General features: G+C 35.8%; 4 protein-coding genes across 12 annotated transcripts in view; 2 read left to right on the top strand and 2 right to left on the bottom strand.

The window, feature by feature from the left end:
- The window catches only part of LOC101893083 (tyrosine-protein kinase Abl), a 74,618-nt gene extending 60,693 nt beyond the window's left edge, over window positions 1–13,925 (bottom strand). For 4 of the 7 annotated variants that reach the window (XM_020037316.2, XM_011294890.3, XM_020037317.2 and 1 more), the window contains exon 1: window positions 12,302–13,922. In XM_020037316.2, coding sequence (XP_019892875.2) covers window positions 12,302–12,614 — 313 coding nt within the window. In that variant the 5' untranslated portion in view covers window positions 12,615–13,922. Of the gene's footprint in view, window positions 1–12,301 lie in introns of all 7 variants that reach the window. The other 3 variants (XM_005185095.4, XM_005185096.4, XM_059119725.1) reach the window with 2 other exon arrangements.
- Window positions 13,926–15,081: 1,156 nt separating this feature from the next.
- On the top strand, window positions 15,082–18,462 carry LOC101893485 (estrogen-related receptor gamma). Of its 3 annotated transcripts, XM_059119724.1 has the most exons (4): window positions 15,082–15,618; window positions 15,698–15,847; window positions 16,454–17,086; window positions 17,150–18,462. In XM_059119724.1, the coding sequence occupies exons 2-4, from the start codon at window positions 15,836–15,838 to the stop codon at window positions 18,182–18,184; spliced, it is 1,680 nt and encodes a 559-aa protein (XP_058975707.1). In that variant the 5' UTR covers window positions 15,082–15,618; window positions 15,698–15,835; the 3' UTR covers window positions 18,185–18,462. The 3 variants fall into 3 exon arrangements, with proteins under 3 accessions (XP_058975707.1, XP_005185156.2, XP_005185157.2); XM_005185099.4 differs by lacking the exon at window positions 15,698–15,847; XM_005185100.4 differs by lacking the exons at window positions 15,082–15,618; window positions 15,698–15,847 and adding an exon at window positions 16,045–16,335.
- Window positions 18,463–18,648: 186 nt separating this feature from the next.
- Window positions 18,649–21,037, bottom strand: LOC101893871 (UDP-glucuronic acid decarboxylase 1). The gene is made up of 2 exons (XM_005185101.4): window positions 19,956–21,037; window positions 18,649–19,602 (listed from the first exon to the last, which is right to left on the bottom strand). Exons 1-2 carry the CDS (start codon window positions 20,748–20,750, stop codon window positions 19,060–19,062), a joined length of 1,338 nt encoding a protein of 445 aa, XP_005185158.1. The 5' UTR covers window positions 20,751–21,037; the 3' UTR covers window positions 18,649–19,059.
- Window positions 21,038–22,158: 1,121 nt separating this feature from the next.
- Window positions 22,159–23,658, top strand: LOC101894045 (bladder cancer-associated protein). Its single transcript, XM_005185102.4, has 2 exons — window positions 22,159–22,855; window positions 23,241–23,658. Exon 1 carries the CDS (start codon window positions 22,486–22,488, stop codon window positions 22,720–22,722), a length of 237 nt encoding a protein of 78 aa, XP_005185159.1. The 5' UTR covers window positions 22,159–22,485; the 3' UTR covers window positions 22,723–22,855; window positions 23,241–23,658.
- Window positions 23,659–26,775: the final 3,117 nt, after the last annotated feature.

Below are 26,775 nucleotides of genomic sequence, written 5' to 3'. Positions count from 1 at the left end.
TTTTTGGCTGGAAAACCACAAGTGGCTAGTGTTAGAGCACTCCAGCATTTAAATGTGAATAAATCTTTTGTGTCTCGTACCATCGCTCGTTACCGTGATACTGGTAGCGTAGCCCGACGTCAAGAAAGTGGGCGGAAGAAAACAGCAACGTCAGCTGAAATGATTCGAAAAGTAAAGAAGCGACTTGATCGAAACACAGACCGCGTCACAGTGGCCGAAAAATGGCTCGTGATCTGAACATATCGTAATATTTCATTCGGCAAATATTGAAAAATGAGCTCGGGGTAAAGCCATTGAAATCTCAAAAAATGCAAAGACTTACACCGCATCAGAAAGAAAATAGACTCAAAAGAGCTAAAGAGTTCCTTTGTTTGGCCGAAAGTGGTGAACTGCCGAATTTGGTTTTCTCCGATGAGAAAACATTCGTTGTCCTGCAGTTTGTAAACAAGCAAAATGATCGCGTTTACTTGCCAAAGAGGTCAGCTGAAAATGTGCACCTTCGGTTGGCCACCAGAATCCAACCGGCGGCAATAGTGACGGTGTGGGCTGCCATAACAGCCGATGTTCGCTCTCCGTCCGTATTAATCGACCGTGGCATCGGAATAAACGCCGAATATTATCGCGAAAATATTCTGGAGGGTGTATTAAAGCCTTGGGCACGCAAACATTTTGGTCGCAGACCTTGGACATTCCAACAGGACACAGCACCATCGCACTCAGCATGCGCCACCCAAGAATGGTTACAAAATGAGGTTCCTCGCTTTATTTCCTGCGCACATTGGCCACCAAAATCTCCGGATACCAATCCGTTACACTATTGTGTCGGGAGTATTTTGGAAAGCAAGGTTGGCACTAAAAAATACCAAAGTTTCGATCACCTCAAGCAAGCGATCCGCCGGGAATGGGCCAAAGTACCGCAGAGCAACATTCGTGCAGCGTGTGACGATTTCATAGGCCGTTTGAAGGGCATAATTCGTGCCAATGGCGACCAATTCGAACACATCTAAACTTATTCTAAAATTCGATGTTATTTCCGATATTTTTGCTTTCATTCAAAAAATTAAAAATAATTTAAAATTATGGCGTTAGACTTTGTTTCATTTTTTTTCTCACCCTGCATTTCACTTTGCAAAGTCTATAGTTTGTTCATTTGCAAAATATTTCATATCAGGTCCACAGATTTGAAAACACAATATTTTAGAAATGTAAATTGACGTATAAATTAAATGTTAAAGTAGTAGCCTGCATAATAGAAGAGCGGCAGCCTTTTCTCTGTGTTTTGCGGTACAAAGGCCTCTTCTAGCAACAATCGCAGAAACCAGAAGCAATTTCTTCGCACATAATGTGCAGACTAATATGTGTAGATAATATTTGCAACGACACGCATGCAGAGGCATGAAAAAAGAGATGTGTCACATAAACATTGAAACCCTGTCAAAATAACCTCAAGTGTGGCACCGTCATCAGCAACTCCATAGACAAAAAAAAAAACTGCAGAGCTCCAGACAAAGAAGAAAAGACCTGGAAAAGAATCACTTATTACACACCAGAGCTTGATAGGGACATATCATGCAAATCAATTGTATGGGCAACAGTAGGGGGCAAAAGTATGCAGAATGCACCACAACTGATATTTTCAATATCTATGACGCAAAATTCAAAAACATGGAAAATCTAGATTTTACAAATGTAACCACGTGTAGTGCCATAAGAAATAGTTTTAAGCAGACACAAAACAATATTGGGTTTTAAAGTTCTTACCAGATCTTTAACTGTATAAAATGTTCACTTTTTTGGACCAATAATTTGCCACAACCTGCCAGCTTAGAGGTACTTTCTAAAATCTCTTCTCCATTATTGCTGTATAACTAAATGTTTCACCACTTTTATGCCACACTGTGACGTGCTGCCATTCCGCCAGCATATGTTTTGCTAATAATAAATATAAGTTACGTTAGACTGGTGAAGTTGGAGCCAGCAATTTCATTGACTCTTCATAATTTACGCTACTATGCAAATACGGACGGATACAACGCTAGATGATTGTTAGTTTACGAAACAAAAAAAAAACGACAACAACAGCAACAATGGCGACAACAAGGCACGGAAAAACTCACAACTCTCTTTGGATAATAGAACCTATGGGAGTGAGTTTGTGGTGATGGCACCGGCAACGACACAATCGACGACAGAAAATTACTTAAGTAGAGAAAAGTGGAGAAATAATAATGCAAAGCGAAGGAAGCCAGACTTAACGACATCAAACATGTTTTCTTCTTTGCTGAAATGTTACCAAGAGGAAATGGAGCAAATGTTCCGCGTATTAGAAAAAAAACATAGATTATGCGGAAAGAAGTGTTTTGTTTTGAAGTCAGTAAAAACAGCTATATGACAAAATGAACTTTATCGTAACTCTCCTGCTATGAAAAACCAGTAAGGAAAGTTCAAAAGTCGGTTGGAGCCTACTATATGATACCCTACACCCCTTTGCATATTTAGTCGAGCTTCATATAACAAATGAAAAATATATAACAAATCGGATGAACAATATGTATGTGAGCTATAGCTATACCTGAACCGATATTTACCAAATTTAACAAACTTGTTTTTAGGATGAATTTGGGCGTAAGTGCCAAATTCCATCCCATATGAGCTAATATTGTATGTTTGGTGCAGAATAAAAGGCAAATCGTATGAAGATATGTATGAATAAATCTTTTGTGTCTCGTACCATCGCTTGTTACCGTAATACTGGTAGCGTAGCCCCACGCCAAGGAAGTGGACGGAAGAAAACAGCAACATCAGCAGAATTGGTTCGAAAAGTAAAGAAGCGACTTGATCGAAACCCGCGTCGCAGTGGCCGAAAAATGGCTCGTGAGCTGAACATATCGCAATATTCCCTTCGGCAAATATTGAAAAATGAGCTCGGAGTAAAGCCATTGAAATTCCAAACATTGCCAGAACTTACACCACAACAAAAAGAAAATAGACTCAAAAGAGCTAAAGAGTTGCTCGCTTGGCCGAAAGAGGTGAACTGCCGAATTTGGTTTTCTCCGAGGAGAAAACATTCGTCCAGCAAAATTATCGTGTTTACTTGCCAAAGAGGTCAAATGAAAATGTGCAGCCCAGGTTGGCCACCAGAACTCAAGCCCCGGCCAGCTTATGGTCGCTCTCCGCTCGTATTAATCGACCGAATATTATCGCGAAAATATTCTGGAGGGTATATTGAAGCCTTGGCCACGCAAACATTTTGGCCGATCTTGGACATTCCAACAGGACTTAGTACCATGAGATTCCTCGCTTCATTTCCAGCGCACAATGGCCACCAAAATCTCCGGATACCAATCCGTTGGACTATTGTATTTGGAGTATTTTTGAAAGCAAGGTTGGCACTAAAAATACCAAAGTGTCGATCACCTCAAGCAAGGGCTTCGCCGGGGATGGGCCAAAATACCGCAGAGCAACATTCGGGCAGGGTGTGACGGGTTCATTGACCGTTTGAAGGCCATAATTCGTGCCAAAGTTGACCAATTCGAACAAATCGAAACTTATTCTAAAATTTGATGCTATTTCCGACTTTTTTTGCTTTCATTCAATAATATTTAAAAAAAAAATTAAAAATTATGGTGTTTGACTTTGTTTCAATTTTTTATCTCACCCTGTCCGAACTTTTAATATCTTTCACCATTAGGAATTAACTTGTCAAATTTCAAAAAATTTCGTTGAAAAAATGTATTGATCAAAATACCAAATATTGGTTTCAACAGACTAAATCGGAAAAAAATCTGACCAAAATATGACGAATACAGAATAAGATGTGGGCCTGTTACATAAATCATCAAAATACCGAATGTCTAGGTGTACATTTATATGGGATTTATACCAAAAATTTTACATATTTGTACAGTTCTCCGCAAGGATGTTTCCTACATACGAAACCCAAATTGCCAATTTGGAGCAAATTTGGACCTAAAAATTTAACGACACGCAGTTAAAAATATTTAAGTGAAATTTCGGTGATGTTATTTCAAGATCAAGAATATATACAATTTGTATTGTCTTAAATGCCTATTTCGAGGAGTTAACGAATAAGTGCATTGACAAATTTAATATACCCTGCGGTGGAGAGTATAAAAATAAAATAACGATATTAGACAAAAGATCTTGATGGATTGGATATAGTTCCTACAAAACCGACTTTAAACTTGTCTCACCAGAACTGCATACCTCTAATCCAATTAAAAATGAAATCAAATTAGCTCGTATATCAAGTAACATTTACTTTCCACTTAGAAAGGCAAGACAAACAAAATGTACATACATAGATATTTACTCTTCGTAACATTCAAGATATTATCGACCTTTCGTGTTTGATTTAGATTCCCCCTAAGGATTTTTTTATCAACGAGCAACGAAAAGCCATTTTATAACGGACTGGGGGGTGGTCGAATGGAAATTCATTAAATCCACCCAAAAAATGGCAAAACGGGAAAGGACACTAACGAAAAAGACAAAGGGGCCGGCATAATTACACAAAGGCTGGGTGAAAGAATATAACTACTTGTTGTTGCTATTTTGGATATTGCCAATACAAACAGCGGTTGTCTCAGTGCGTGCGGCGCTAACCAAACACGCACACACATTATGAACATGTACGGGGTATACAACCTGAAAAAAGGTGGCAGATTCCTGCATTTCTACGAAGATTGTTTGCTCTGGGTGGTTGGATTGATTGGTTTTGGGGTGAAGTCGTTTTCCATTGCTGCTGCTGCTGCTGTTGTGTGCAAAGAATGCACAAAGCCAATGCCACAGGATGAACAAAATCAAATAAATGGAAACAAATGACAACCGACTAAATGAAATTGAGTTAAAATATTTCATCACTTCACATGTGTTTGGTTGCGGGGCATTTTGTCATAAGGGCGTACAAAGGGGGAAAGCCCATCATATATTGCTCCGTTGATTCTCCCAATGGATTTGTTGCTTTTTTTTGCAAATTGAAGCCCCTATATTGGCACTGTGACAGAAGTGGTGGTGTTTTGTCGCACTCCAAGAGGCACAATCACGTTGGAGTTTTTATTTTTTCTTGATTATTAAGGGTTGAAAGCAAAAAAAAAACTAAAGAGACATCGTCATACGTCGTGGGCTAACTCGAAAACAAATAGTATAGTAAAATTGCCCTCAGGTTTTTTTCTTGTTTTGTTTTGTTGATATGTACTATGTGTGCGTATCATGACCGGAAGACATTTCACGCTTTCTAAATTTATTTGCTCTTTAATATTTTTGATTCTTTGAATTTAAAATCTTCCTGTTGCTCGAGGGATACACAATTGGAATTGAAGGGAAATGGATATACATGGTACTAAGAGAAATAATAGCTGGAAGCCATTTGGAAATGCATAGAGTAACGAATATACACTTTTTTGTTGAAACAAAATCGTGAAATATGTTGCATTGGAATTCACTTAATCTGAGAATCAGATATCCCCGTACTTTTTACTGCTTAAATTTTTTAGAAATAATAATGTTCATAAATGGCCCGATCTAAAGCAAAATGGTATAAATTTTGCAAGTACCTATATTTTAACATACAAAGCAAGTTTAGCAAATTTGACATGAAGTTCATGAGGAAAGGTTGAGATCGCAAGAAGTATTTTTATCGTATTATAATGCCTTCAAAATATATTCGGAGATGTGGAAAGTAATAAAAATTGAAAATCTTTTATATGGGGATAGGGGTGGAGAAGTCAAAATGCCACACAATCCAGAAAAAAATTTTGGAAGTTATAAATAGAGCGTCTTCTTTTAATTAACGTCAAGAAAGTGGACGAAAGAAAACAGCAAAAATGGCTCATGAGCTGAACATATCGCAACATTCCATTCGGCAAATATTGAAAAATGAGCTCGGGGAAAAGCCATTGAAATTCCAAAAAGTGCAAGAACTTACACCTCAATAGAAAAAAAAATAGACTCAAAAGAGCTAAAGAGTTGCTTCGCTTAGCCGAAAGTGGTGAACTGCCGAATTTGGTTTTCTCCGATGAGAAAACATTCGTTTTCCAGCAGTTTGTAAACAAACGAAATGATCGTGTTTACTTGCCAAAGAGGTTGGCTGAAATGTGCACCTTCGGTTGGCCACCAGAACTCAAGCGCCGGCCATGGTGATAGTGTTGGCCGCCATAACAACCGATGGTCGCTCTCCGCTCGTTTTAATCAACCGTAGCATCAAGATAAAAACGCTGAATAGTATCAGGAAAATATTCTGGAGGGTGGAGCCTTGGCCACGCAAACATTTTGGCCGCAGACATTGGACTTTCCAACAGGACTCAGCACCATCGCACTCCGCACGCGCCACCCAAGAATGGTTACAAAATGAGGTTCCTCGCTTCATTTCCAGCGCAAAATGGCCACCAAAATCTCCGGATACCAATTCGTTGGACTATTGTGTCTGGAGTATTTTGGAAAATAATGTTGGCACTAAAAAATACGAAAGTGTCGATCACATCAAGCAAGCGCTTCCCCGTGACTGAGCCAAAATAACGCAGAGCAACATTGGGGCAGCGTGTGATGATTTCATTGGCCGTTTGAAGGCCATAATTCGTACGAAAGGTGACCAATTCGAATAAAATTTGATGCTATTTCCGACATTTTTTGTTTTCATTCAATAAAATTAAAAAAAATGTAAAAAATATGGCGTTTGACTTTGTTGCAGTTTTTTGTCTCACCCTGTATATGTAAAAACTTTAGGTTCGACATACCTAAATTAGTGCACAATTTACCGGAAAGCTGACTGGTGTTTCATGAGTCCTAAACGATAAAAAATGTAGGAGTAATTCGGTGCAAAGGCCAATACTTTTCAATATGGTCCATATCGATCCCTTACTTTCGTACCTCCACCACAGAGGATTGAAGTTTTTTAATTGTAAAATCACAATAATGTCTTAAGGGAAAAATCATTCAAAAATTTGCAACAGCTACAGGACATTTTTATTTATTTATATTTTTTCGAGAAACCCGCTTTTGCACACCAAAAATCGATGGGAAACTTTTGTATCTGCAACGGCAAACCTTAGCTCTGCATAAAAATATATATTTGATGTAATCCGCACAATTTCAAATGTCTTTCTAAAATTTCTATTTTCATGCCTCCTATTTTTTCCTCGAATTGTTAAGGTCAAGGTACATAATTTAAGTGAATGCCACGCTTTTAATGCTTAACCCTTAAATCATTTATTAACAGGCCACAGTTCGCTTACCAAAACAAAAAACTAACCACAAATTTTATACGTTTTTTATACCGTGTTGTAAATTGTGATTGATTTGGATGGGCATAAATGAAAGTGATTTACAGCTTCTTCACAAGCAGAATATGTCAGCATTATTACCCCCAATTGAGGACATTGTTATGTGACAATTGTAATATTACCCGCCAATGGGAAAGGGGACGTAATAAATCACAGATAAAAATACAACAAACAAATCAAGAATGATGCGCTTTTAAAAGGGGTTTCTATACTAACAACATGGCACTGTGTGGTTAACCAGCAACATCAGTTTAAGATGGTTTTAACATCCTTGTGCAATGTCGCCAATACAAACAAAAAATTGATACTCTTCTAAGTTTTTTTTTGTCTATTTTACATTCGATGCCGGTCGACCTACAATTTTGTTTTGAATGTGAATGACTTTTCGCAATTCTATTCTCCGCAATTCGCTGGGGTGTCGTCGTCAATTGATGAACTGTTACTGTAATTGCTCCAGTTGTCATGATTGTTTGCTGTTTGTTTTTGCTTTTTTATTTGGCCAGACTACTGCCTATGAAGAGTATTTCATGACATGCGTGACTAAGTCTACTTTCAACGGCCGCTCGTCTCTGGCGTTCTCATGCGACACCTTTTCCGGACCTTGAGTGCAATTTATTTAAAATGCGCTAAATTACAGCAGACTACCCCACATACATGTGAATAATGGTAGTTAAGTCGTTACGAATACATTCCGAAATGCGAAACTGCAAATTTGTTAAAATCTATTTTGTGCTGATCTTAAAAAATCGAATCTTTTCAGAAGATTTCCTCATTTTTCCACGAGTGTAAAATTGATTTCGGAATCATTGTATCCTTATATCAATTCATGATTAGTTATAATTTTAATCAAACCGTGATACAGTGGACGGAACCGTGATACAGTGGACGGAAGAAAACAGGAACATCAGCAGAAAGGGTTCGAAAAGTAAAGAAGTGACTTGATCGAAGCCCGCGTCGCAGAGGCCGAGAACTGACTCGTGAGCTTATCATATCGCAATATTCCATTGAAAAATGAGCTCTGGGTAAAGCCATTGAAAAAGTGCAAGAACTTACAGTAATAAAATGGACTTAACGAGCTAAAGAGTTGCTTCACTTGTGAAAACATTCCTTCCTAAAAATACCAACGCGTCGATCATCTCATGCGTGCGCTTCGCTTGGAATGGGCCAAAATACCGTAGAGCAACATTCCGACATTCCTTGCTTTCATTCAATAAAATTTAAAAATATGTAAAAAGTATGGAGTTTGACTTTGTTGCAGTTTTTTATCTTACCCTCAACATACTATGTTCCACCACAGGTACATAGCAACACCGAACACTTTCGGGTACACTCATTTGATGGTCACTGTATAAGGCGGAATATAGTGGAATAGCTTAAAAAATTTGGCCAAAACTTTCCAAATACTTGAAATCGTGGACCTATATCGATAGGAAGACAACTTATTCACCTAGAATCTAAAGTGTCAAATCACAATTATTTCGGTTATAATATCTGAAAAAAAAAATCACCAAAATGTCCAAAAATAGACAAATACCCTCTCTAGATAAGTTTAGGTAAACACCCTTTCTAGCCTACCTCTCGTCCAGTCACATTTATTATTTCTCATTTAAGTGGATAGCAGTTGCAGTTGTTTCCTTAATCAAATGAAATGTGGACCACATAAACACTGGTGAAAACTTCACTCCTCCACTTGAATTTTCCCAATTTTTGTAAAATTGGTGGCATTTCTGGCAAATTTTATAAAAATCTTTAAATGAACTTTAATAACACCCCCATGCACATTCAAATCATAAGTTTTTTTCAAATCAAATACATGGAACTTAAACGAATTGTTTGCCTGCTTTTTATATATCCATAAAAATACTTTGTAATTATCGCAATATAAATTTTTAGGCAGACATTGCTCTGCGTTCGGATCGCATCACAAACATTTTGTGAGTTTTCTTCTTATTCTTCGCTTCATCGGTCGAACCCTACAATATTGTGTTTGCTTTATTTTATCTGAATTATTTTGTTCTTTCACTTTCTCATCATCGCCACCCCAGCTAAGCCCCAATCTCTCGTTTCCGTCTGTCTGTCATCATCATTGCCTTCATCATGCATGTCTCCAAAGCCGTCTTGCCTTACATGTTTGTTGTTCTATATCACGCTTCTGAGTGAGTTTTTTTCTTTCTTTCCTTCGGCTTTAAACACACAAAAAATATATACATAATTTGCATTTTTATGATTTATTTGTTATCGTTGTTGTTTTTTGATTTTCCATTTCGCAGTTCTTTGCTTCTGATACTTGCTGTGACAAGACTTGAGAATGGAATCAGAGGGGCGCGAAAAGCAAGAAGAAAAACATGAATAGAAACAAGCATTTCAGTTACTTGTCGAATGTTGTCACAGTTACTCTCATGGACTGGAACAAGTAAAATAAAGCGAATTTTACAAAATGTTTGTGTGTGCTGTGTAGTTTCCATTAGATGCCGTTTTTATTTTTGGTTTTGCACGTTCTCCTCGCAGCTAGAACTTCCTTTGTGGGATGCTCTTGTTAAACATTTCCAATGCTAATCTTTTTTATGTGTGCGGTCGCTGCCCTATGCCTTCTACGTTTCGTTTCGTTTTTTGCGCTAAGTATTATTAGCTAAATAAAACCCGTTGTTATAGTTATGAGCTTTTCCCATGGATTGTGATTTGTATGTTTTGTAAGAAAGAGCAAAAGTGAATTGGAATTAATTTTTATTGCTTGCATATTTGAGATTTTCGTGGATGACTCTGGGCATTATATGGGCCGTTTTTTTTGCTTATTTGACAATATGAGAATGGCTATTCCATTGAAATTTGTAGTAATAAAAAAAAGAACTAGAGTCTATATAAAAAGCATTAGAAATTTACCGAACTAGTTTGCCGTTTTTGTGGAGCAGTTTTGTGTCCTAACCACTCCTCCTGGAATAGTAATAAATCAGTTAATCATAACAGTCTTTGAATAGTTTATAATCCCTTCTATAATATGTTGCCAGTTTGAAAGACTGAGAACAAAATGAAACAGGTACATAAATAAGAACTCATGACCTGTTTCTCTAAAACAACCGAAAGGATTCGTCCTATTCCAACTCGAAATAAATCATGTTTGGATACAGTAACTACTAACAAGTGGATATCGTTAGAGCACTCCAGCATTTAGATGTGAATAAATCTTTTGTGCCGTGATACTAGTAGCGTAGCCCGGCGTCGAGGAAGTGGACGGAACAGCAGCAAAATCAGGCAGAAATGGTTCGAAAAGTAAAGAAGCGACTTGATGGAAACCCGCGTCGCAGTGGCCGAAAAATTGCTCGTGAGCAAATATTGAAAAATGAGCTCGGGATAAAGCCATTGAAATTCAAAAAAGTGCAAGAACACCGCAACAGAAAGAAAATAGACTCAAAAGAGCTAAAGATTTGCTTCGCTTGGCCGAAAGTGGTGAACTGCTGAATTTGGTTTTCTCCGATGAGAAAACATTCGTTGTCCAGCAGTTTGTAAACAAACAAAATGATCGTGTTTACTTGCCAAAGAGGTCAGCTGAAAATGTGCACCTTCGGTTGGCCACCAGAACTCAAGCGACGGCCATCAGAATAAACGCCGAATATTATCGCGAAAATATTCTGGAGGGTGTATTAAATATGTATTAAATATTTGGGCATGCAAATATTTTGGCTGCAGACCTTGGACATTTCCAACAGGACATGGACCACCCAAGAATGGTTACAAAATGAGGTTCCTCCCATCAATTACAGTGCACAATGGCCACCATAAACTCCGGATACCAATCCGTTGGACTATTATGTCTGGAGTATTTTGGAAAGCAAGGTTGGCACATAAAAATACCAAAGTATCGATCACCTCAAACAAGCGCTTCGCCGGAAATGGGCCAAAAATACCGCAGAGACACATTCGGGCAGCGTGTGACGGTTTCATTGGCCGTTCGTGCCAAAGGTAACCAATTCGAACAAATCCTAACTTATTCTAAAATTTGATATTTTCTCCGACATTTTTCGTTTTCATTCAATAAATTCTAAAAAGAAATGTAACAGTTTTTTATCTCAAGTTGTATTTTACTGGCTTCTACTTAAAAAAAAACGCAACAATTTTTTATATAAATGGACTCAAGCAGAATTGTTTTCTCGAAACCCAATGTCAAATTCAGTTACTTGCTTTTCAATTGTGGAGTGACACAAAAACCGCGAAATTAGCACAAAAAATTTTGCAAAATTAAAAAAAATAAAATAAAGTGTATTTTTAACTTGTTTTCTATACTATAACGAATGAAAATAGGTATAGATCTTTGATTTTTGTGAGGGAGAAGGCAGAAGCAGTGGAATGGTAAATTTCATCGACATGAGGTCTAGTTTTGATGAAATTATCGCAATTTTCCAACTTTGAGACCTATTAATTTTTAAAATGTTAACCTGTCAATATGTCGATTTTCTCGCCAGACTTGATTTGGACATAAATTGTGATTTAAAAATTAATTTTTAATCTCATACTTTAATCGAAGAAATCCAGAGGGAGTGGTTCAATATTGACCATCTTCAGAGTTTATCGGTTAACCTGAGCAGAGCTTAAACCTTCGACATTTCTCTCGCCGGTCGTATTAAATCATATATTTATTTATTTTGATACAATTTCCCCAAATGTTTAACAATTTTAAAAACTTGCTACATGCTTATATAAACATGTTAGTACCTTATCTCTCACTTAGATTAGCACATCAGTCCACAGAAGCTATTTCTTTTTTTTTTTTTTTTTTTTTTGAAAGAGAAAAAGCAAAATTTATATTTTCAAATGTCTTTAAATTTATGGGTGATGTCCAAAATACCAAAAAATTTGTATTTTTCCTTCCTTTTTGGAAAAGTAGCTAAATGCTATTTAGGATGTAGGCACACTTGTAAACAACGCAAAACAAACAACAACTAACCAATTGGATACCCTGATTCCAATTAGAAGTAGAATCAATCCAATTCAATTGCTAAACTTACCATTATGTTCCGTGAATATGTTCATTCCGATTGGAGCACAACGATTATCCTTCGGATTATGACACGATGATGATGCTGAAACACCACCACCGCCGCCACCCACTGAACGATGCAAACCACCAGCAACAGCTGCTGGTGGTACAGACGATTTGATGCGTGAGCCCCGCAATGTGGAACCAGCACCTAACGCGTTCACCGGCAGGCCATGAGAACCAACCGGACTACTACTGGAAGATACACCAATACAGCTGGCGGTACCGCCATGGCCGCCACTAGAATGTGAGCCACGTTCTTTGCCTTGTTGAGCACCCATTGTCGTTGTCGTCGTCCGCACTACAGATCAGGGGTACGTTCCAAAGCAAAGATACGAAAAAGAGATGTTGAAATAAATTCTGTATAATTCTTCTATCTGCTGTTTCCTCGTCGTTTCAACTCCGCAATATACAACAGCAACAAGAACAATAGACACACGCGGCGACGACGGCGAAACACGGAGAGGATTACACGAAGGATGATTGAGTACACAAAAAGGCGCTGCGCTTTGTCACTTCACTTGTAAATGTGTGTAGTATAGTAATTGCTCAGTACGTTTTACGCGCGGAGAGAGTAATTCACAGACAGAGAGCGAGAGAACGAACAACGTACTGCCTGATAGTGGTGGGTGGGTGGTTAGCTGTTTGTTGTAGGTAGGCAGAATTAATGGAGTGTATGCTGTGATAAATTTTCTTCCGATAGTTTTTCCAAGACTTTGTTAAATATGTTTTCTATTTTTGCCTTGAAGAAAAATAACACTACCCGACCGCTGTCGATAAAATCATTTTTGTTTTTGTATTAATTTACACTGATTGGAATTTGGAGTCGCTGCTGTCATTGCCGCGCCGCTGTGCACTGCTGTTGTCGTTGATTATTTACTTTTTCTTGGTTTTCGTTTATGTCGTACGCAGCACTTCTTTCTTCTTGTGTAGTAGACACCAAATCAAGAATTTGACCACAAAAAGGAAGTTGCAATCATTTTAATAGGCACAAGAACGCTTTTTCAATTCTTGTTGGACGACAAATTACAAAAAAAAATCACCAATCATATTTGTTATGAATTTTTTCTTAAATGCATGGTGTTTTTCATTTTGCTTTTACAAGATTAATACACGCCCAAAAGACTGCAGCGACATCGCGCTGGAGCGAGTCGTCTTTTGTCTTTCACACTTGCAAATGTATTCATCAACTCCAGACCAGAATTTTTCATTAATTTATCATTTGTTTTTCAGTATTAAACTTCACTTTTTACACAGAAACATTTTAAACGGATATTACACTGCTTTCTAATAAATTTGTCGTTTTGCCACTTCCTTTTTTTCTATTTTTTGTATTCTACAATTTTCTTTCCAATTGTCTGGCGACAATTTTTCTGCTTAATATTTGACATCACATTTTCTATTTTGTTGCAAATAATTTTCTTTTTCCACTTGTAAAATATTTGCTTTTCTTATTTTACTTAGTACACAACTTGCTAAATCTTAATTTTTCTTTAAACCATTACACGGGAGAGGAGGTCTTAGTTTCGTCGTTTCTGTTCATCTGTTTTCTTATTTTCTGATTCAAAAGCCGAAAGTCCCAGTTAGGGTCTGCTAAGTCGAATTGTTTCAGCAATCACGATAAAACGATAACACGGTTCTTTGCTAATCACAGTAAAGTAATAACACCATTCTTTGCTAATCACTCACAAACGATGACTAAATATTGCAATGATTTGTCAATGCTTCGTAATGAATGGTACGAAAAATATTACAGCGTTAAAATCATAGTAGAAGAATGCAGGTAGATGCATCAACACTTGGGAACATGGACATGTCAAATAATGTTAAATATTTTTTTCAAATATAAGTAGATTTTTTTATGTTTTCTTATACGACGTCATTAGGAGGTTATTACCATTCCCGTTTTTTTTTAATTTAAATGATTTTTCATTCAATGAATGTCAAAACAATTTTGTTTGACAGTTCATCGTCCCAGCATTCTACCATGTTTAAAATTCGATGTACTCGATCTACGTTTTTCACCACACCCATATACGTCGGGCGTACGAAATTTCATAGTTGAACCTTTTCAACTTTGACAATTGAAACAGTTTCTTTTTTTGTGCGTAAAAATGAATAGTACAACAAACGTCCCCCTGCATTTAAAGAAGTTTACATATTTTCAACGTTTTTAATTTGCAGATTATAAGGTATGGACCAGGCGTATTTGTCTAATACAGGTTTACAAAACATTGTACCATTGTGGGGAAGTTGACTACGTCGAATTTTAGGTAGCGCTGTTAATTTTTAATAACTTATCAATTCAATAAAAATACTTGGAATATAGTACACTGGTTGTTTACTTATTGCAAATTCCCTGATTTATAGTCGATAACGATTTAACCGTCAAATTTGTCTCGGAATTTTAATTTAGTTTAGTTTAGCCTCTACTCCGCCATTTTTGGCGATTTCGAATAAAATATTTCTGTAATGTATCTAATGGTTTTCGTCATGTCGTCAGCCAATTACTTCCTGATCGAAATATTAAACGCCAAGTTGCTTTTAGTTCAATATTTAGGTCTCTGCCTGATTACAGCTGATTGTTTTAGTTTGGTTTCTAGCAGATGCGGTTGTTTGGTTGGACTACTCTGTAGATATGCGGGGGATGTTCTTGTGTGCATGTGGCACCATACGTTTTATCGTGTGTTAGAACAAGACAACAACAATTCCTTTCTTTTGTATATAACCAACCATTTGTTGTCAATCCACTTGTCTACACAAGAAAAGAAGAAGGTCTAATTAAAAATTATTTTTATTTAGACTTTTAGGAGATTTACAATTTTGCTTGAAATTTGGGGAATATAGTCGATCTGCCGATCTTTATTGATTACTTTTTAAATATCCGAGTGTGTACGGAAGCAGCAATATTAGCAGATTGAATTTAAAGTTCTGTACGCTCAATGGATCTGTTTTGATAGTGGTCGTAAAATTCGGAAGATATATAATAAAATCTTAAATGGAAAGCTTAGAAAATATTTCAAGTAAAAAATAAAGTGGAAGTGCTGCCTCAACAATACCTCTTGCGCTTTAACGCATCATCTAAAAACCGTCAACAAAACGGATTCGTCTACTATTTTGTAACCTACTTTTATGTGTTTACCACCAGACCCCGTATAAGACACAACCTGTCTGGTTCAACTGTTACTAAGAAGAGCATTTTTGAGGGTATTCTTTAATTATGGCCATTTAAAAGAATGTATTCCTGATAATAGTTACTGTAGTTGGAATAAACCAATAATTAAGGTAAGCTTTTATTTCCCTCGATATACTGGTGATTTTCGCAAGTTACTTTTCTTTTTTATTTACTTTTCTCCAATTGTAGTAATCGTTGTGGTTGTTATCTGTTCATAATTGTTATCATCCCTGTGTGGTGCATATGAGCTTACATTTTATTGATGTATTGTTTTATTACAAGAAATAGGGAACCGTTAGATGCGCTCTGTTGGGATGTAATCCTCACATGATTAGGCATGTAAGAAATAATTTTAATAAATAAATCGCAATTTAATATAATAATGCTGTAACCAAGATCTAAAAGCGTATAAACTCTATTTTCCAAAATTCTCTTGATGATCCAAGTTAAAATGAATTAACATTATTGTTTATTCCGATTTAAAATAGATGACCAATATCCATTATTGCAATAGGTTTTACTTCCCCTTTTAGTTCGCTGACAACTCTGACGCTGAATGAATATGACACTCATAAAAATGTCATTGCTTTTTTCTTTGCTTTTACACAAAAAAAAACATAGGCACTATTCCGATTCATTTTGATTAAATGCACATTTGTAGTTTTCCCCACATGCAGTTCGCACAATACACGTTTCTCCTCTCCCGTTGACATTATAAAGAGTGGTCGTTCTCCCAGAACAAAGAAGAAAAGTCAAATGTGGCTTTGCATTTCTGTGATTACATTACAATGGGCATATTTTACAAGTAGTGGAAAGAAAACCCATAGGTGATGCTTTCAATTTAATTACCAGCATTAAGCTTATTTTAAAATTTCAAAAAAGTTGACCAAAATAAAGAATAATATGAAAGTATTTACTAATGAATATGTTTTGTTTCTTTTGCAGTACCCTGAAACGCTAATTGTGACCGAGACACTGAACATGACAGACGGGATGAATGTTTTGAACATTAAACAGGAAGTTCAAGAACCCAATACAAATATTAACAACATTAATGGCTTCAGCCCCTCTCCAGTTGCTGCAGCATCATCAACAGCGAATCCAGTTGTAGCAGCGAATGGCAATGTAGGTAGTCACAATAGAAGAGGCAGTGCCGGCTCCAGTAGCAATGGTGGGAATGGTATGAAATCTTCGCCATCAGTATCTCCGGAAAGGCAAATGTGCAGCTCGACCACGACATTAAGTCTCAATAGTAATGGTTCATATACAGCTGTCGATAATGATGGCAACATGAGTACGACAGGTGGAGGAGGAAGTAGTACACAAGCCGCATCCACCGGTGGCTCATCGATACGTGATGAATTAAGACGCTTATGTTTAGTGTGTGGTGACGTTGCCTCCGGTTTTCATTATGGTGTGGCAAGTTGTGAAGCATGTAAAGCATTCTTCAAACGTACCATACAAGGTAACATAGAGTATACGTGTCCGGCGAACAATGAATGCGAAATCAATAAGCGAAGGCGTAAGGCATGTCAGGCATGCCGATTTCAAAAATGTCTTCTAATGGGAATGCTTAAGGTAAATCTTAAAAATATCTATTTAATTATAATGGTTCTATTAAGATGCCTTTTGGTTTTTTAGGAAGGAGTCCGCTTGGATCGTGTACGAGGTGGTCGTCAAAAATACCGTCGAAATCCCGTTTCCAACTCGTACCAAACCATGCAATTACTTTACCAATCGAGCATCACATCACTGGGTGATGTTAAAATTCTTGATGCTCTTAGCAATTATGAACCCGATATACTTTCCGTACAAACTCCCACAACACAAGCAAATAGAGCCAACTCTACATCTTCATTAATTGATGAGGAATCTGGCAATGCATCGACACCGTCGACTACATCGTCGGGGGTAAATATAAAAAGTGAACACAATAATCTTTTGCAAAATACTGATACAGCTGATGCCACCCCGCCTTCTACACCAACATCGTCAACGGCGGGTAGTACGTCGACACCCACTACCAGCACCACATGCATTTTCCAATTGAACTCCTTGACCAATAACAATTCAGATGCTCACGATATTTTGTGTGTTCTCAGTGATTTGTACGATAAGGAGTTGGTTTATGTAATTGGTTGGGCGAAGCAGATACCTGGTTTCACAGAACTACCACTTAACGACCAAATGAAATTGCTGCAAGTTTCTTGGGCTGAGATCCTGACATTACAGCTGATATTTCGTTCGCTTCCCTTTAATGGAAAACTGTGTTTCGCATCCGATGTGTGGATGGATGAGTTGTTGGCCAAAGAATGTGGCTATACAGAATTCTATTATCATTGTGTTCAAGTAGCTCAACGTTTGGAACGCGTCTCACCTCGCCGAGAGGAATATTATTTGTTAAAAGCATTAATATTGACCAATTGTGATATTCTTTTGGACGATCAAAGTTCTTTGCGGGCTTTTCGCGACTCAATATTAAATTCTCTAAATGATGTGGTCTATTTGTTGCGGCACAGTTCGGCTGTTTCGCATCAACAACAACTGCTGCTTCTACTGCCCTCCCTGCGTCAGGCCGATAATATTCTGCGTCGATTTTGGCGCAACGTCAATGCCGAAGGTTCAGTATCATTAAAGAAACTCTTTATGGAAATGCTAGAAACAGTATCACGGTGAGATTTAAAGTTCACGACATCACAACTTTAGCATTTGTTTCATTAATAAATACGCAAATTAACAAAATAAGAACTATTTACTGGCAGTGGTTAGAATACCTCGTTTATATGTAGCCTATTAAGGATTATGATTTGTTTCTGTTGTAGATTGTTATTTTGATCCAAAGATTTGATATCTTATAATGGAATAGAATATTGAAATTCTCGTCGTTTTGATTTAGGAAAAACTTACACACAAAATATAGTATGTAGATATTTTTAAGACTATTTCTATACATATATTATGTATAAAACATTTGTAAATAAATAAATAATACTAATGCCATACAAACCCAAACTATAATTCTCGAATTTAAACAGGTGATCTTTTCCATTGTGATGTTAAGCTTGAGTGAGGACAATTTGCCTCTCTCTCTCTTTTCTGGTCACAAAATCAATATTCAAAAGCGATTTAAGTTTATTTCATTATAAACTGTGTATATTTTCTTATAAAATAATTTGCTTACATAAAATTTACAATAGTGCTCTTAAAAATTCTATTTATGAGGGACTTCCGTAAAAATAATTACAATAAAACGATAAAAAAAATGGTATTACAAGTAAGGGAGGGGATTTTAAAATCATATATCCATCCAATGGCTTCTTTTGTTTGTGAGTGTATTTCTTTTTTTTTGGGTAAGGTAATTGCAACTATTTTTTTAGTGTACAATCGAAAACGGCGGTGTCTTTCTTCGTCTTCTCTTATTTACATTACAGACTAGCTTCAAAGATGTAGATTTTCTAAACTATATGAGTTTCGTCATATATTTTTGGAGAATTAAGGAAACAATCTAAACTAAGTACTCCTTCCTCATTTTCTCTCCCTTGCATTAAACACTAACCATTGTCAGTATCAAATTGATAGTGTTTTTGGCTACGTTCTAAGTCGTGCGATTCAAAATATTTTTTTGAATTTGCTGCATATCGATCCGACCTCTCCAGTTCCTTGCGAAAATAGTCAATAGTTCGAAGAAGACCCATTTTCAGTGGTACTTTCGGCTCCCAATTAAGATATTTCTTGGCTCTATTTATATCGGGTTTCCTTCGTTGTGGGTCGTCTTCCATTGCATCGGTGCGTTCGACTTTACTATGGCCACCTACTAACTCTTTGATAATAAAAGCAAATTCTTCGATGGTATGTTCAACAGGATTGCCCAAATTAACCGGCTGCGTATAGTTAGACATCATAAGACTTATGAGACCATCGACCAAATCGTCGACGTACTGGAAAGAGCGTGTCTGCTTGCCATTGCCATAAACAGTTATAGTTTCATTTCGCAAAGCTTGAAGAATGAAATTCGATACAACTCGACCATCATTCATATGCATGCGGGGACCATATGTATTGAAAATTCTAGCTACGCGGACCTGAACTTTTTCCTGTAATAAAAAAAACATCTATTTAATCTCTGCATTATCTAGACGACAATCAACAACAAATATAAATGAAATAAAACATTGCATTGTTTACACATTATACTGTGTATGTATATACTTGTATAGTGGGATTATGGCTGATAACAGGTCTGTAATATATAAAAATTTTGACTAAAACAATAGAAGAGGAAACGCTAACATGTTCTGATGAAGAAGGAACACGAAACAGCAATGATAGCGAGAAGATATTTAATTACGCAGCTGCTGGTTACTGCGGTTTCATCTTTGTGCATAGATAATAAATAAATGGCGTGTAAATGCAGATTAAAATCATAATCTAAAATATTTTAGCTCACCTGTTTGGCATAAGCATAACTCAACGTTTCAGAAACTCGTTTACCCTCGTCATAGCATGCACGCGGCCCTATTGGATTTACATGGCCCCAGTACGATTCTGGCTGTGGATGAACGGTAGGATCCCCGTATACTTCGGAGGTACTTGCTATCAAGACTCGGGCCATAACACGCTTTGCTAAACCCAAAACATTTATTGTTCCCATTGTGTTGGTTTTGATTGTTTTCACTGGATTTAACATGTAGTGCGGTGGGGAAGCTGGCGATGCCAAGTGATAGATTTCATCTACCTCAATAAACAAAGGGTTTACAATGTCGTGGTGGATTAGTTCGAAGTTCTCGTGTCCTAGCCAATGAGCGACATTGCGCTTGCGACCCGTAAAGAAGTTGTCAACAACAATAACTTCATGACCAGCCAACATAAGATTGTCAACCAAATGCGAACCGACAAATCCCGCTCCTCCGGTTATTAAAATTCTTTTACGATTTTTGTAATTTAAATATTTTACTTTGGGATACTTGCGAGGTGTATTTGACTGCAGTGCACGCAGATCATCTTGCAGGCGGGTCAGTTCTTCTTTCGTCCTCTGTAGTTCTAGACGTTGCTCCTCAATTAGTCTTTGCTGCCGTTCGTAAATGGTTTCAAATTCATGTCTGCTCTTCGGCATTGCCGAATTAATGTTATTGTTAATAGGCAAATTTAACATTTTAAAGAAGATCACAATAACTACAAGTGTAATCCCAGCTCCGATTGCAAATTGTTTCCATCGTTTCTTTGTTATAGTTATTGTCCACATATTGACGGCGTTGAAAGATCCTGGAAGAAATCCAAGACCAGTCACGGAAGTAGGAAATTTCGATTGTGATACGTTTCACATGTGTAAGTTCACATTCAATCATACAACGTGTCCGATTTCCGTACCAGCGATAATAATAAGCTTGTTATGCTAATAATTTCTTGTTAATTGAACAAGTTAACTCTCAACAGTATTGAAAACATTCAAAACATATATGATAACTGATAGCGTAAAGCGAAAAGTAATGTTTAGAATAAGCGTAGCAAACGGGAATAAAATTATTCTTCTTCTTCTCCCATGGCCGAATTCAAGAACAGCTGGTTACAAGTTAATGTTAACAGGCATTATTGTGATTGAAACTAACGCATGAAGATAAGCAAAAAACAAAACGGTTAACAAAATATAACGTATGTAATGTGATTTATTTATGATTATTTCCTATTAGGTTATTCGATAAGATCAGTTAATTTCGCCCGTATTGTCAAATGCATGAAATTCTGAATTAAAATATGAGCACGTAAATAAATATTTTGACAGAACTGGGGATTTTCAATCACAATAGTAGTCGCAGTGTATAAAAACGAATAATATAATGTTGACAACCTGATCTATGGACTTTGGTCGCGATGCTTGATCGAGGAACTTAGGCTACGTTTGTTAGAAGAAAATTAAATAATAACGGATCAACCATGATAAATTTGCCATTTGTTTTCAGTATTTGGTTAATGCCATGTTTACGTTAGAATTTTTCGTAGGATTAACCCACTTCGAGAGGATTTATTTGAAGTATAAGTGATGGATATGACAACGTTAACCCAAATCCACATTTATGTGTAAACGTACTGTAGTGCTCTGTTCCAGAACATCTACTAATTTTGGAATTATTTTTCAATATTATAAATATAAAATCGGTTATCGTAGAAATATATTTAAATTCGTTCTCTGTTCCAGAACATGGAATTATTTTTCAATATTATTAAAGAAAATTCATACCAATTTATTGTTTTGTTTATTTTGTGTTTGGTTATTTCTTTTCAAAATCATGTTCTATATATCTCTTATGGTTTATTTCGCGACAAAAACTGTAGATTTTGTCGATGCATACGTTGCAATTAGCATTTGGAAAACACCTGAATTTGAATATTTTCTGAAATTTTTTTTTTATTATTGAAAAGAATGCACAAACATAAACAAATGAAGTTGACATATTAAGTCAGAAAAATAAAAAAATTAAAATCATATGGTAGTTCTGTCCTACCTTGAATTCATTGCACCATGTGACAGGTTTTCATTGTATGCGTTATCGATATGTTCGACACATTCGATAAATATTAGACAATGTGAACCAACATTAGGCAAAAGGGAATAAAAAAACCAGCCAAGAAAACGTTGATAATGAAGAAATAGACTAAAATAATTGAAAATCGACTTACGAATCCCTAACGATAAGAAAAATAAGGAAAAATTTTTTAGAGAAAAGGTGCCGACTTGTAACCTTAATTTAAATAAAAAATCATTGGAATGTAAAATGTTTGATCGCGCTTAGGAGTGTGCATATGGTGGATCTCGAACCAATCACATTAACATTGCTCGAAGCATCGTCAAAGGGGTTGGTGCCAGCATTGGAGAGTGAAGTTCTGGCGATTTCGTCGGGCGGCCATTTAATGACAACATTTTAATTATAACAATCAAACACCAGGCCTGTGTTGAATAAATAACAAGTGGAATATATATTATGTATTGCCTACAATGTCTGTTACCAGTACTTCTACTTCCGAAGCCAAACAATGCTCTTATCGAAACACATGTGATGTTTATTGTTCTCTACCTGATTGGCTTCTTTTTGGAGAGAAAACCATGCACGATTTGTAGTCTGGTGTTTTTGACTGCCGTATTCTTAATATGCTATAGCGGAGTGGGTAACTGCATATTCTGGGGAAGCTGTGATGACAACCAATGTGAAAATGGCTAAAGCCTTTTATTACGGCGTTGGGAAAGAGTGTTGGTGTAAAGGAAATATGTGACAAATATTTGAATCAGTTACCAAAGTTCTACCAGGCAGAAGGATAATTAGTATAAGCCAGTCCTCGTCTATATGAAAAAAGGTAAGTAAAGTTTCAGTCCGCACTCTTCACCGATCTGAATCATAGGCTAATGCATGATAATAATGATGCCTAACATCAATTTCAAAAAAGGGCTCAATATCGCATAATATTTACCTTAAAATAAGGCAATGCTTATCTTTGTTTTTGAATATTTTAATATAAAGTAATCTAACGGAATTTACTGAATTTTAAACAATACTTTTTTTTTAATAGTTTTTAATGATAAAATATTTTTTATATAAACATAAGTAGGTACAAATGCAGACTGAATATTGGAAGTATTAAGTAAAAAATGAGATAGCATTTAGTTTTTTTGCAAAAAGACACAAAAATCGTATACATTGATATTTTAAAACTCAAATTTACCATACGTTTTTTATTTCAGATAAAATAACTTGACCTTTGCCCGACCCTCACCAAATAAAAAGCAGTTTTCCCAAAATAATATCAGTCGATTGAATGCATATGTAACAGTAAATCTTCTATTTCATTCATAATAATATATAAAACAACAATGCAAATATAATTAAAAATTAGTATTTATAAAAAACCAACATGCAAAATGCCTGGTAATGATCTTAGATTCTTACATAAATACACAATTTAAGGTGAGAAACAAACGAATAACATAAGATTGGTTGTTTAATTGTAACGAAATGAAAAATGTACTATTTATAAATCAACAACAACAACAAACAAACGAATTGAGGCCCATAAGATTTTATGTTTCTGTGTTAATTTGTAAACGTTTAACCATGTGTAAATACATACTAGTTATTATAAATATGTATTTTTAAAATTTATGTGTAGGTAATTTTTTCTTTTGTATTATGTAACAATAGTAAAACAAATTGAAAAAAAAAAAAACAAGCAACAAAAATAAAAAAATATCACAAAATGTATTCATTTGCGACTTTGTTTTAATCGCTTTACTCAGAAGGTATCGGCTTAAATGTATTACAAGTGATTTTCAAATAGCTTGATATTGATCAAATAGAAGTAGTAAGAACAAATAGATAGTCAGGATGTCATCAAATCTAATAGAAAATACTCAGTACTTTAACAGCCTAGGTTGCATTTTTCAAATGTCTTGGCTTGACATTGCTTGATTATAAAGCAAATGAATGATCGTTGGAATGTTAAATTTATCAATGGCCTATGCAAGTCTTCCTTTTTCTGAGTGGGTTGCTGGTCTCCGAGTATAGTAGCTCACTTGTAAATAATTGGCAATATGCTTTCAAAGTTTAAAAAAAGAGCCAACAGAAAACAATTCATATGCAATCATAAACATACAATTTGACGTGATGCTGTAACAAACAGCCAATTTCTATTATGTAGGTGTTTTTCTTATCGTTTCTCTTCGACGTTTTCGTTCTTATTTTTTAATATGTGAAAAGTATTGGTACAAACGCAGACTTCTTAAATAGAAGAACTACAAGTTGCAAATTTTAAAACATTACAAAACAATATTTTTTTAAGTATATTAATGTGTTACATATTGTTTCAGGATCAAGATTTTTCATGTAAAAATAATACTGCATATTTGCTTTATATCGGCATAATAGTTTTTATTTTAGAAGAGAATGTACGAGATTGTTTGTGCACATGCATATAGACATATTAATATTTATGTGAATGTATTTTGTAAAATTAAGTATTTTTGTCAAGATCTCATGTTTTAATTTATTTCATTAAACTTCCCAAATTTTTGATTGTTTTTAATACCCTACACCATATAGTGGTAAAAAGGTATTATGTCTTTGTGTTTGTAACAGGGAGAAGGAATCCAGATAGGCGCATAGTTAAGTTTGAGGATTTTCTTAGAATCACTTTCTGAGTCGATTTATGCATGTCAGTCCGTCTGTTTAAGTATTTTGCAAAACAATATTTGTTTGGCCCAAGGACGAACCCCATTGAAATTGGGGAAAATCGGTTCAAATTTAGATGTATTTTTGTGAAACAAATGCAGACCGAATTTATTATCCGACTGAGATGAATTTTTGCAAACAATATATGTTTGGCGCAAGGACGAACCCTATTGAAATTGGTGAGAATCGGTTCAAATTTAGGTGTAACTCTTATATACACTGGTGGCCAAAACTAAAGCAACTGAAATTACAAGGAGAATGAATGCCCTGTAACTTTTTCAAAAATTAAGAAAATGAGAAAGTTTTTCTTGTTTTAAATTAGGTACTTTATTCACTTTTTAAAAACCTAAAACATAAAACCAAAATTCATTTTTAAATAAAAAATTATGTTTGGTAAAGTCAATTAACCCGATTTTGGCTTGGACAAAACAAAAGCAACTCTGTTGTACATTCATATAACCGCTGCAATTTCAGTGGTTTTTACTGTGATATTTATCGCTTTTTGCTTCCTTCGACAATTTCGCTTGTCATAAATCCTTTTTGAGAAGTTTTTTACAACAGTATATGTTTTTCTTTTCGTTTTTTAAGTACTGCCAAAAAAAAATTTAAAAATGGCTAGAAGCAAATACTGTACCTGAATAAAACAGCAAATTATCAGTGATTTTCAAAACAACATATCACAGAAAATGATTTCCGAGAAATATTTCATAAATATTTATGTGATTTCATAATTATGTCTGTGCACTAAGTCGGTTTTTTGAAAATGGATCAGTAGTAACAGTCCATAACGGATGAAGGCCGTGAAGAACTTCAGCCCATACTGATCCACAAATTGTGAGAGAAATAAAAAAACAACTATTTAAGAGTTCAACAGGATTGGTGAGAGAGCAATCATTGGATATAAGCTCGAGATCAGTGCGTAGACGAGTAGTGGCAGCTGGTCTGCGTGCCCGTAAGACATCAAAAAACCATTTATATCTGAAAAAATCAAAAAGGCTTTCGGAAACGATAATATTAAGTGGAATCAAGCTCAATGGAAAAAACATTATTTCTGGGATGAGTCTACGTTTAATATTAAAGGCTCAGACGTGAAAAATTTTACGGTGAGAAGACCAAAAAATGAAGGACTCAAGCCGCAGTGTTGCAAAGGTACAGTGAAGCATGGGGGAGGGTCAAAAATGGCGTGGCGCTATTTTTCTTTCTATGGACTTGGGTCTATCCATAAAATAAAGGAAGTTGTGGATCCGTTTGTTTACAAAGATGTGTTGGACATCACGTTGTTCCCTTACGCTGAGTAAAATATTGGGCTGATTTGTGTGTTTCAGCATGACAATGATCCCAAACTTGTATCAAAACTTGTCAAATATTGGTTGCGGGAGTCAAAAATTCATGTTTTGTTATGACCGGCACAATCACCTGACCTAAACTCCTTAGAAAGCCTTTGGAGTATCGTAGATAGGAAGATCAAGAGAGATTCGGAAATAAATAAGCACAACATTTTCTAAAGAATTCGGGGTGCCTGGGAAAGCACACCCAAGGATCAAATTGAGCGTGTTATAGATTCAATGCCTCGTAGGTGTGCAGCTGCTATCAAAAATAATGGTTATGCTATCGACTACTAGCCAAAATTTAATTATTTTAAAATAAAAAATCAAAAGTTGCTTTAGTTTTGACCAAGCAAAAATTGGGTCATTTTAGTTTTCCACATATTATTTTTCGTTCAAACTTATTTTTGTATTTTTATTTTTAGTTTCTTGAGAGTGAATTAAACCCCCCCCCCTGGAAAAATAATTACGATTTGTTTATTTTTGTAAAAGTTACAGGACATTTATTGTCTTTGCGATTTAAGTTGCTTTAGTTTTGGCCACCAGTGTATATCTTTAACCGATTTCTGGTTAATTGTGCACAAAATGGCATATTTGCCATTCAAAAGTCCTGAATTTTGGTACATCCGACCGAATTCACTCTAAAAGCTAGTACATCGAATTCGGAGAAAATCGGTTTAGATGTATCTATAGCTTCCATATATAGGTTTCATCCGATTGGGTTTTT

The sequence above is a fragment of the Musca domestica genome, unplaced genomic scaffold, assembly GCF_030504385.1.
Source record: "Musca domestica strain aabys unplaced genomic scaffold, Musca_domestica.polishedcontigs.V.1.1 15, whole genome shotgun sequence".
Taxonomy (NCBI): Eukaryota; Metazoa; Arthropoda; class Insecta; order Diptera; family Muscidae; genus Musca; species Musca domestica.
This window is presented reverse-complemented; position numbering and strand designations above follow the sequence as displayed.

Bases quoted from the DNA above. Each gene is read 5' to 3' on its own strand.
- LOC101894045 (XM_005185102.4), top strand. From the start codon at position 22,486: ATGTATTGCCTACAATGTCTGTTACCAGTACTTCTACTTCCGAAGCCA.
- LOC101893871 (XM_005185101.4), bottom strand. From the start codon at position 20,750: ATGTGGACAATAACTATAACAAAGAAACGATGGAAACAATTTGCAATC. The intron at 19,603-19,955 runs GTGAGCTAAAAT...TTTTTATTACAG, and splicing joins GTTATGCTTATGCCAAACAG to GAAAAAGTTCAGGTCCGCGT.
- LOC101893485 (XM_059119724.1), top strand. The intron at 17,087-17,149 runs GTAAATCTTAAA...TTGGTTTTTTAG, and splicing joins TTCTAATGGGAATGCTTAAG to GAAGGAGTCCGCTTGGATCG.